Source organism: Bubalus kerabau, chromosome 7 (assembly GCF_029407905.1).
Source record: "Bubalus kerabau isolate K-KA32 ecotype Philippines breed swamp buffalo chromosome 7, PCC_UOA_SB_1v2, whole genome shotgun sequence".
Lineage (NCBI taxonomy): Eukaryota > Metazoa > Chordata > Mammalia > Artiodactyla > Bovidae > Bubalus > Bubalus kerabau.
Window position 1 is genome coordinate 87,926,695 of NC_073630.1, and position 12,456 is coordinate 87,939,150.

The 12,456-nt window shown below is 35.9% G+C and overlaps 1 protein-coding gene across 1 annotated transcript in view; it reads right to left on the reverse strand.

The window, feature by feature from the left end:
• Positions 1 to 12,456, reverse strand: part of LOC129657092 (transmembrane protease serine 11G-like) — a 36,012-nt gene that overhangs the window by 7,114 nt on the left and 16,442 nt on the right. The window contains exons 4-8 of the mRNA XM_055587408.1: positions 11,313 to 11,380; positions 10,530 to 10,690; positions 3,105 to 3,143; positions 2,003 to 2,174; positions 331 to 590 (exon numbers count right to left, since the gene is read on the reverse strand). Coding sequence (XP_055443383.1) covers positions 331 to 590; positions 2,003 to 2,174; positions 3,105 to 3,143; positions 10,530 to 10,690; positions 11,313 to 11,380 — 700 coding nt within the window. The remainder of the gene's footprint in view (positions 1 to 330; positions 591 to 2,002; positions 2,175 to 3,104; positions 3,144 to 10,529; positions 10,691 to 11,312; positions 11,381 to 12,456) is intronic.

Consider the following 12,456-nt stretch of genomic DNA (forward strand, 5'->3'; position numbering starts at 1 on the left):
GCATGCCAGGCTTCCCTGTCCATCACCAAGGGTTTATATCTTGTTTCAGCCATATTTTTCATGTGACATCTTGATTTCATCTATTTTCTATATTTTGATTTTGTATCTTATATCTCTTCCAATGGGGGAGAAGATCCCCTGGAGGAGGGAATGGGAACCCACTCCAGTATTCTTGCCTGGAGAATCCCATGGACAGAGGAGCCTGGCAGGCTATGATTCATACGGTCACAAAGAGTTGGACATGACTGAAGTGACTTAGCATGCACACATGCATTCCAATGGAGGATGAGTTTTCTTTTTTCACTTGTACATTTTTATTGAGATACTCACCATTTGCTTTTAGAGCTCCCCATCCAGTGACAAACACTTTGCTCTCAGGCAAGGCTTCAAAAGTAGCATCCGGGAGACAGACTCTGTGCACCTCATCCGAAAATATGACAGGGGTGGAGAGCTTCACCACAGCGATGTCATCATCATGCTTATGGGAAGCATAGTCTTCATGAATGACAACCGACTGCACCTCTCGTCTCATTAGTGGGGGGCTTAGAGTTGTTCCAAAGCTAGCTGTCCAGCGTTTGGCGTTTTTGTAGCTGATCACAGATTAAAAGGATTATGGTTGGTTTAGATCATTTCTGATCAGAAGTTGCCCAGGACTCTGAATGAGCATGGACATAACGGTGGGGAAAGGCAAATTATTTAAAGTGGTAGTTGCTTGGGATCCTCCCACTTTCTTTATCTGTGGCTTCTCCCTGGGACTGCTTTGTTTCATTTTGCTAATAACCCTTCCCCATTCTAAAATAGCTTAAAATTACTCTTCTTGAGGGAAAGTTTGTATTTTTTTTAAAGGAAACTTTACCATCACCAGTTTTGGTTGTAAAAGTAATTCAGATTAGTTGATGAGTATACAAGTAAATAAAAATTAGACATATGTACCCACATGTACACACACATAAGTACTCATATCTGTGCACGTAAATGTATGTATATCTATGGAGAGAGAAAAGAGTGAGGGAAGGAGAGAGAGATGGAGCCACTTTCATATTGTTTTCACATCCTTCCTTTTCAGTAAACATTTTATCCAGAATATTTCCCCATTTTATATGAATTTCAATAGGTTTATTGTACCTCTTTAGTATCCCCAAGTGTTCAGTATGTTAAGTCACAAAAAGCATACAAATAATAAAAGCACAGCACCAGATATTCATGTGGGAAAATTAGATGTAAGTTTGAGGGTTGGGATACTATTATCTGAGTTTTATTTTAAGAAATGTACAGTATACTTCAGGAAAACTGATATGTGTGTATGTGTTTAACTTCTGGTGATGTTAACTTGTTTTTTTTTTTTTAATTTTTATTTTATTTTTAAACTTTACATAACTGTATTAGTTTTGCCAAATATCAAAATGAATCCGCCACAGGTATACATGTGTTCCCCATCCTGAACCCTCCCCCCTCCCCCCTCCCCATTCCATCCCTCTGGGTCGTCCCAGTGCACCAGCCCCAAGCATCCAGTGTCGTGCATCGAACCTGGACTGGCAACTCATTTCATACATGATATTTTACATGTTTCAATGCCATTCTCCCAAATCTTCCCACCCTCTCCCTCTCTCACAGAGTCCATAAGACTGTTCTATACATCAGTGTCTCTTTTGCTGTCTCGTACACAGGGTTATTGTTACCATCTTTCTAAATTCCATATATATGCGTTAGTATACTGTATTGGTGTTTTTCTTTCTGGCTTACTTCACTCTGTATAATAGGCTCCAGTTTTTAAAGTTGAGGTTGTTGGAGAATCTATATTCAGATGGAATTGAAAATATTCTAATTTTTTCCTATTCTGCAGTAATTGTTACTTCTTCTAAGTCTGCTGGACAATTATGTATACCATTTTAGGGTCTAAGATGACCAATGAAAAGGGGATAATAATTACAGGATGTGAAGGTGAGGAGATAAAATTGGTGATCTATTACATATGGAGAGTTTGGTACAGGTGAGGACTTACGAATCAAAGCAATGAGCAGCAGTCAGAAGCCACACCTCACTAATCAAAGTGGCTCCACAGAAATGGATGCCATCAACTTGCAGGCTGGCTTGCCAAGGCCAATCAGCTTTCTTTGCAACATTACCATAAGCAATTCTTTCCATGGATGGGAACTCCCTCCCTAAACCGCAACCTGTCAGAGGGAATTAGACGGTTATTTCCAGAGTTATAAATGTGTGTGAGTATGCTTGGCACATTAAGATAGAAATGTAACCTTGCCTTACCTTAAAAATTAATCAAAACTGCATGACAGAATAATAATTATTCACACTGAAAAAAGGATTAACTTAAAAAAGTATTTGATACATCTTACAGCAATTTCATTTTAAATATTTTTTCATATTTTCTGAATGACATTTTTATAGGCAGAAATTTACCCAAGTGATTTTTTACAATTTTGAGTGTGAAATGTACAGTACTTATAGCAGAAAAATACCATTTTTACTCTTCTAAAATACTTCTCTAGTGTTACAAAAAATCATTACACTACAATAGCATAAATGTCAAAGTTCACATATTTAAAGTTAGTGGATGTCATTAAATTCTAAGCAAAATCTTCTGCTTTAACAAAATGAGTCAAATAAAAACAAATAAGATAAAATTAAAAGGGATTGTAAAAAAAAAAGTCATCAGCAAAATTTTCTTTGCAGTAGAGCAAGTATGTCCATATAGACATTTCCAATTAATAGTAATTTTTCCCCTTAGGGAGAGTTAAATTATGTATCCATTAAAAGATGTTATATACTTCCGGGAAAATGTTTATATGGGAATAGTGATATTCCAAAAGTGTTTTGGGTTATATTATTTGATTTATATGGGCTTCCCAGGTGGCTCAGTGGTAAGGAATCTGCCTGCCAATGCAGCAGATGTGGGTTAGATCCCTGGGTCGGGAAGATACTCTGGAGGAAGAAATGGCAACCCACTTCAATATTGTTGCCTGAAAAATCCCATGGACAGAGGAGACTGGTGCTAACAGTCCATGGGGTCATAAAGAGTCGGACATGACTGAGCACATGTGCAAGCATTTGATTTATGTACATCTCAATAATAATGTTGAACTTACAGCTGTTCAGGATGTGCTCTGCTTGTACATTATTCATAGCTGTGGAAAAAAAACAAGATGATTGGTCAGCAGTGGAACAATTCTAATTTAAATACTCTGTCTACACGACATGAATGTTTCTATTCTGGAGGAATTGAAGAGTCAATAAATTCTTAATTTAAATAAAATTCTACAAAAAGTAGAGGCCTAGACATAGATTAAACTCTTCTTCTGACTATATGTAGCCTCTGGGAAAATCCTGTTGATAATTACAAAATCATTGGCGTGGGGAAGGATATTGTTTGCCATGATGGATGACTACATCTAATTAATTAATCCCACATCAATTTATTAAAATATAAGTTAAATAGAAGAGGGTGTAGGTAGATATCACTACACACCTATCAGGAAGGCTAAAATGAAAAATAGTGATAACACCAAATTTTGGCAAAGATGAAGAGAAATTGGGTAACTCATATAATAGGAAATGCTAAATGGTACAGCCACTCTTAGAAATAGTTTGGTAGTTCCTTTCAAAACTAAAAATGTTTTTATCAACTGCAGTTGTACTCTTAGACATTTATCTCAAAGAATTAAGACATTTTCATGAAAAAACTTGGACATGAATGTTTATAGCAGTTTCATTGTAGAAGCCAAAAACTTGAAACTACCCAAAAGCTCTTCAGCAGATGAGTGGTTAAACAAACTGGAATGCTATGAAAACTGCCTAGCAATAACAAGGGACAAATTATTGATACAATAAGGTGGATAAACCTCAAGCAAAATATGTTGAACAAAAATTGTCAATCTCAAAAGAATACCAAGTATATAATTCTATTTATGTGAAATCTATAAAATAATGTAATTACAGAGATGAAAAATGGATTAGTGGTAGTTGGGCTAGGTATAGATAGAGGAAATAGGTGTGGCATTAAAGAAGTAACACTAGAGATCCTTGACATTGTACAGTTGAATATATTGATGCTGATGGTAGTTATACAATATGTGATAAAATTGCCTAGAGCTGTACATACAAATCCACACACAAATTAGTTCATATATTATTGTGGAATCTGAATAAATTCTGTGCATTGTATCCATTTGAATTTCTTGGTTTAATGTACTGCATTAAGGAAGGCTGGGGGAAGGGTGCAAGTGCATGAGATTTCTCTATTAATTTCTTTGCAACCTCATGTAAATCTATAATTATTTCAAAATAATAATTTAAAAGCCTATCAAACATGCTGGTAGAAAGTCTGAATTATCTTTCTCTTTTTTCTATAGAAAATAATATAAAAAGTTTGATGTTTGAAGAGTGTACAGCAAAAAAAAAAAAAGAGACAAGGGAAAAATAGTAAGATATTACAGAGAAACATGAAGTAACTAACAAATAAAAAAAGGATGTTTTTAAACAGCCCAGCAAATAATGGACTGAAGCCCTAAAAAGACATTTTTCCAAAGAAGACATACAGATGGCCAATAAACACATGAAAAGATACTCAACATTGCTTATTATTAGAGAAATGGAAATCAAAACTACAATGAGGTATCATCTCCCACCAGTCAGAATGACCATCATCAAAAATCTATAAACAGTTAATTCTGTAGAGTATGTGGGAAAAAGGAAACTCTTGCACTGTTGGTGGTAATATAAATGAATATAGCCACTATGGAGAACAGTATGGACATTCCTTAAAAACAAACAAACAAACAAACAACAGATGGATGGATAAAGAAGTTGCAATGCACATATACAACGATTACTCAGCCAGGAATGAAGGAATGAATTTGAATCAGTTGAACTGATGTGGATGAACACAGAGCCTGTTATACAGAGTGAAGTAAGTCAGAAAGAGAAAGGCAAATATCATATATTAACGCATATATATGGAATCTAGAAAAATGATTCTGATGAACCTATTTGCAGGGCAAGAATAGAGACTCAGACATAGAGAACAGACTTGTAGACACAGTAAGGGGAGAGGGTGGGACAAATTGAATGAGTAGCATGGAAACATATACATTATCATATGTAAAATAGATAGCTGTGGGAAGTTGTTGTGTAACACAAGGAGCTCAACCTGGTGCTCTGTGACAACCTAGAGGGGATGGGATAGGGTGAGGGGTGGGAGGGAGGTTCAGGAGAGAGGGAACATATGTATACTTATGGCTGATTCATGTTGTTACATGGCAGAAATAAACAGAGCAGTGTAAAGCAATTATCCTCCAATTAAAATTGATTTTTAAAAAGCATTCTTTTTTCTGAATTACATGATATTTAGATAATCAGCTTTAAAAATTTTTTGATTTGCTGTCATTCCTTTCCTATTATAACTAAATATTCATTACCCAAAACAAAATTTAGTTGAAAGCTAAACTCAAAGCTTCTCCTTGAGCTTTATCATAATCCTGTAAAAATTACCTTTAAAAGACTAAGCTTAACAGATTTCTGCTGGACTCAAGATATTCTCAGATAACTCTTTCAATATTTATGTTTTGGAGCCATTTGTGTGTTTAGTTTCCAAGCTCTCTTTTTTTTTAAAAGACAAGTTAATCAATTCTCCAACTTCTCAGGATCAACATTGTTAAAGATATCAAAGAAAATCCATTTAATGATACTTCACATTAATTTGCTTGTTCTTGTACATTTCAAAATGTTTACGTTTTCCTAAAGAATAAGTTTCACTTATTATTTTCATTTTGCAAAACAGGAATCGAGACACAGAGGTCTGATAATTTATCAAAGGCTACAACTGTTATTACTAGGACTTAGGTCTTCTGGTTTCAAGTCTTGGTTTCTTTTCACTACCACCTACAGTCCTTCCTAGTGTACATTCCATGCATTTTCTCTTTATATTATATGTATTTAAACGAATTCTCTTACCCTATAAAACGCGACTTTTGGTTTTTAAATTATATATATATATATATAACCTCTTATTTTCTAAAGCATAGTTGTAAAACTCTTAGGTGAGAAAAGGAAGGATTCCAGGTTCCTCAGTGTTCTGTGGTATATGTTAACATTAAAACACTACTTTTGTTTCATGCTCACTTTCGAGAACCTGAGTTAGTTTACAGAGTTAAAGACACAGTGTTTTGCAAATACCCTGTTCCTGTCCTGTACTGAGTTCTGTGCTAATCTTCTGAAGGTGATTATGTCTACAGAAGACACATTTCCTGTATTCAAGGACTTACCACTCTTTTGCAGAGAAGTAAATTTTTAAAAATAATATATGAATTAATTTTCAAGCACCCTGATAAGGACAGAAGTGTCTCAGGATAAATTATGAATCTTAGGAGACCTTCCCATGGGAATGAGGAATGTCTTAACAGTAACTTGCTTAGATAGGCAACTGAAAATCTTCAGATGGATGGATCACCAGCAGATGCCTGCATGGACCAGTCCCCCAACCCTGATCCAGCAACTCTGTATACAACTTAAATCCACTAACATCACAGAGTAGGGGTAAGATTGGTGGGGACAGACACGGAAATGATGCAGTTTCAGTTTCTAACAGTTGTCTTAATGGGAGGCCAAAATCTAAATTTTTTGAAATTAAAATTTTGTACATACCTCCACCTCTTTAACAAAATGTTTCTTTCAGGAAATCTTGTTTTGCTGTCTAAACCCAATGCACTGGATTCAGAATCTACCCTGTTCTATTTGCACAACTAGCAGAACTGAATGCTGAACATCACTTACAGAGACTTCATGTCTTTATCTTCAAGCTGTTTTTCTTCTTTAGTCAAATCCACAATGCTTTTCTCCTCTTCAACATATTATAATATATCTGTTCTAGCCCTCTAAACAATTTGGGGAAAAAAAGTACCAAGAGAAGACTTATTGGTAACTTGTCAGCTTATTAATCTCATTTCACACCTTAGTCTGGTAAAATATGAACATTTCAAAGTTAATTTTTAGAAGGCTAACAGACAAGAAAGCCTTCTTCAGTGATCAATGCAAAGAAATAAAGGAAAACAACAGAATGGGAAGACTAGAGATCTCTTCAAGAATGTTAGAGATACCAAGGGAACATTTCATACAAAGATGGGCTTGATAAAGGACAGAAATGGTATGGACCTAACAGAAGCAGAAGATATTAAAAAGAGGTGGCAAGAATACACAAAAGAACTGTACAAAAAAGATCTTCATGACCCAGATAATCACGATGGTGTGATCACTGACCTAGAGCCAGACATCATGGAATGTGAAGTCAAGTGGGCCTTAGAAAGCATCACTACGAACAAAGCTAGTGGAGGTGATGGAATTCCAGTTGAGCTATTTCAAATCCTCAAAGATGATGCTGTGAAAGTGCTGCACTCAATATGCCAGCAAATTTGGAAAACTCAGCAGTGGCCACAGGACTGGAAAAGGTCAGTTTTCATTCCAATCCCAAAGAAAGGCAATGCCAAAGAATGCTCAAACTACCGCACAATTGCACTCATCTCACACGCTAGTAAAGTAATGCTCAAAATTCTCCAAGCCAGGCTTCAGCAATATGTGGACCGTGAACTTCCTGATGTTCAAGCTGGTTTAGAAAAGGCAGAGGAACCAGAGATCAAATTGCCAACATCCGCTGGATCATCAAAAAAGCAAGAGAGTTCCAGAAAAACATCTATTTCTGCTTTATTGACTATGCCAAAGCCTTTGACTGTGTGGATCACAATAAACTGTTGGAAATTCTGAAAGAGATGGGAATACCAGACCACCTGACCTGCCTCTTGAGAAATTTGTATGCAGGTCAGGAAGCAACAGTTAGGACTGGACATGGAACAACAGACTGGTTCCAAATAGGAAAAGGAGTACGTCAAGCCTGTATATTGTCACCCCACTTATTTAACTTATATGCAGAGTACATCATGAGAAACGCTGGGCTGGAAGAAACACAAGCTGGAATCAAGATTGCTGGGAGAAATATCAATAACCTCAGATATGCAGATAATACCACCCTTATGGCAGAAAGTGAAGAGGAACTAAAAAGCCTCTTGATGAAAGTGAAAGAGGAGAGTGAAAAAGTTGGCTTAAAGCTCAGCATTCAGAAAATGAAGATCATGGCATCTGGTCCCATCACTTCATGGGAAATACATGGGGAAACAGTGGAAACAGTGGCAGACTTTATTTTTTGGGGGTCCAAAATCACTGCAGATGATGACTGCAGCCATGAAATTAAAAGACGCTTACTCCTTGGAAGGAAGGTTATGACCAACCTAGATAGCATATTCAAAAGCAGAGACATTACTTTGCCAACAAAGGTTCGTTCTAGTCAAGGCTATGGTTTTTCCAGTGGTCATGTATGGATGTGAGTTGGACTGTGAAGAAGGCTGAGAACCGAAGAATTGATGCCTTTGAAGTGTGGTGTTGGAGAAGACTCTTGAGAGTCCCTTGGACTGCAAGGAGATCCAACCAGTCCATTCTGAAGGAGATCAGCCCTGGGATTTCTTTGGAAGGAATGATGCTAAAGCTGAAACTCCAGTACTTGGGCCACCTCATGTGAAGAGTTGACTCATTGGAAAAGACTCTGATGCTGGGAGGGATTGGGGGCAGGAGGAGAAGGGGACGACAGAGAATGAGATGGCTGGATGGCATCACTGTCAATGGCCGTGAGTCTGAGTGAACTCCGGGAGTTGGTGATGGACAGGGAGGCCTGGCGTGCTGCGATTCATGGGGTCACAAAGAGTCGGACACTACTGAGTGACTGAACTGAATTGAACAGTAGTCTTCAAATTATAATAAGCTTTGTTTAATCTCAGGCCCCAAACATTCATCACCTAGAAATATGTTTGTTGTGAATGAGATGGTGTCTTTATGCCTGAGACAGGTACTATCAGGGTGTGGCATTTTTCTTTTCCTTTTATTCCCTAGACCAGTCCTATCCTACATGCCTAGAAAAGGTTATGGGAGTACAAGAAAAAATATCAGACTTCATTTCATTGGAGCCAAATCATGCTGTACCTCACATATTGTGATACCTGTGTGCAGACCATTCTTACATTTTGAATTCAGATTGGAGAGAGTATTGCATCAGAAAGACCCAAGCACTAAGTATTACTATATTAGTAGGAGAGAGTAGATTTTTATCACATGCATAACTATTTCTGCTTCATTGATTACATTAAAGCCTATGACTATGTGGATAAAACAAACTGGTAAATTCTTCAAGAGATGAGAATACCAGACCATTTTACCTGTCTCCTGAGAAACCTGTATGCAGGACAAGAAGCAACAGTTAGAACCAGATATAGAACAACAGACTGGTTCAAAATTGGGAAAGGAATATGTCAAGGCTATATATTGTCACCCTGATTGTTTAACTTCTATGCAGAGTATGTGAAATGCCAGGCTGGATGACTCACAAGCTGGAATCAAGATTGCTGAGAGAAATATCAACAACCTCAGATATGCAGATGATACAACTCTAGTGGCAGAAAGTGAAAAGGAACTAAAGAGCCTCTTGATGAGGGTGAAAGAGGAGCATGAAGAAGCTGGTTTAAAACTCAATATTCAAAACACTAAGATCATGGCATCTGGTCCCATCACTTCATGGCAGATAGATGGGGGAAAGTAGAAACAGTGACTGATTGTATTTTCTTGGGCTCCAAAATCACTGTGGATAGTGACTGCAGCCACTAAATTAAAAGGTACTTGCTCCTTGGATGGAAAGCTATGGCAAACCCAGACAGCATATTAAAAAGCAGAGACATCACTTTGCCAACAAAGGTCCATATAGTCAAAGCTGTTTTTCCAGTAGTCACATACAGATGTGAGAGTTGGAACATAAAGAAGGCTGAGTGCCAAAGAATTGATCCTTTTGAATTGTGTTGAAGAAGACTCTTGAGATCCCTTGGACAGTAAGGAGATCAAACCAGTCAATCCTAAAGGAAATCAATTGTAAATATTCACTGGAAGGACTGGTTCTAAAGCTGAAACTCCAATGTTTTGGCCACCTGATGTGAAGAGCCACCTCATTGGAAAAGACCTTGATGCTGGGAAAGATTAAGGGCAGGACGACAAGTGGGCAGCAGAGTATTAGATGGTTGGATGGCATCACAGACTCAATGGATATGGATTTGAATAAACTCTGGAAGATAGTGAAGGACAAGGAAGACTGGCATGCTGCAGTTCATGGGGTCACAGAGAGTTGGACAAGACTTAGCAACTGAACAAAAACAACAATGGTTAATTAGTTCAAAAAATTGCACTAAAATATTTTTTAAAGAGTAAGACATACTACTCTATTTGGATTATCATATTATCCTTGTTTTACAATTGTGTCCATACTAACCAAAGGAAGTGTTGATTGTGTGGAGATTTGTTTATTATCAAGTGAATAAGAGACTTACAAATAAAAGTGATTTAATTTTATGGTTAAATAAAGATTTCTCTGTAGCTGAGAAGACTGTTAAAATGATAAACTGTAACAAAGAAAGAAAAATGGTATTTCTTGCCTTTAAGATAGGGCAAAGAAGTATCTATCTTCAAGAAGCTTTCATTTAATTTCAACTTCTGATGCAAAATGCTATCAGCTTCTCTTTTTATTGTGAATGCATTGTTAGAGGTAAACTGAAATTTGAGCAATATGTTTATTTTCAAACCATTATTACTTGGCCTGAAAAACAAAAATATCAGAATAAATGAGTGAGGATGTAGCATAGTAATTACTATAACTTATTACATAAATATAGTTATATATTCAAGAAAATACAACATAAATATTTTATACTCTTCATTGTCATGGATGTTTTCCCTTTATGTATCATATAGGTGTTAATACCTGAATTACTCCTGGTTTGTAAAACTTGATCATATTTAGGGAGGGGAGAGTATCTGAAAATGGTAAAATCTTTTTTTTTTCTGGACAAATAAAAGCACTTGTTAAATTCATCAAACTTGTATTTTATTCTTGATTTTAAAAATCCATTATATTTGTTTATTTTTAAAAAAGTAAGTAAAATTGAGAGGAGTTTTTAATGATTGTAAGAATCTTTAACTGAAATACAAAAAACTTTAAAAGGACAACCAGTAGAATATATTTCATCACTACCCAGTTACAGCACTCTCTCCCTAAATGTACTCTGTAAAGGAGAAATAACAATTAAATGTAATAATATTAAATTATTTTTACTCTCAGTATATTTTAATTTTTTACATCATATCCAGAAAGCAAATAATTGAAGAAAAACTAAATAATACAAAGTTGCCTTTTCATCAAAGTAATTAGCTATAATTACCTAACATTGAAAACATGAGACTTGATGTAATGATGATTTAAACTGGATCTTTGAAATATCTCATCTATCTGAGAAAAGAAAAAAAAAAAGTGTAGAACTTTGTTAAATATGAATTTTGCACATTTCAGTACATTACAAAAATGCTTGTATAAAATGTACAGTGATTCAAATAGCATTTACTTCTAAGTTTGTTTACAGCTATGCCCAGAAAGCTCTTTTGGGCATAATCTCATCATAAAGGTCATCTCTGTAACTGAATGTTGGTATTTGAATAAATTATCACCTGGTCAAAGATGAATGATAAAGAGTCGAATGTTTCAACATATTTCAACAGCCAGTACAGAGACTGAATTTCATTGAAAACTTGCTATGAATGGACTTAACAACTACTATCATTCAAACATAATTATCATCCCCATGAGTGTGATTAAAAATAAACTTTTTAGGCTTTGGTGAAAATTTATAGGCTGTGTTTTGAAACTGTGGTAAATGGGGAAGAGGAGGAAAATGTGTATTTTGGGGAACACTTTTTAAAAATTAATTTACTTATCAAGAAAAAAGCATCAAATCTTTACCTAGAATCATATAACAAAATAGTATATATTCTGCACCAATTTTTCTTTCCGCCTAAGTATTTGCTTAGGATGTATTTTTGGAAAGGCACACCAATCCCGCTCAGTTGCATCCTTCGACTCATCTCATCAGCTTCTGCTTTTGGTTGGGAAAGATCTAAAGAAGTATTTCTAAACCTGGCAAAGATCTGCCATTTTTGGTCAATGGTATATTCTGTAGAATCTGTGTATAGACTGAAGTCTTCAGTGAAAGAGCTAGTGTGTGTGTTTCTGTGTTTATTTTCAGGACTAAAATGTTCAGTATAAGTTGCCTAATGGGAAATGTATCAGGTCATGCACACAGTAAGTGCTTACTATATAGTATGTGGTAAAGTTTGTACCTAACTAAGTTATGTATCCAGATAAATCTATTTTTGTGTGTGTGTATTTGAGCTACCCATTTATCTCTTGGGCTTATGTTGTTCAGCATATGGTACAATTATCCTTTGTCCAGTGTATTGTTCCAATCTTCCTGAGATAGAATTGCCAGGATTAGCAAATAAAAATGTAGTTAAGCTTTAATTTCAGATAAA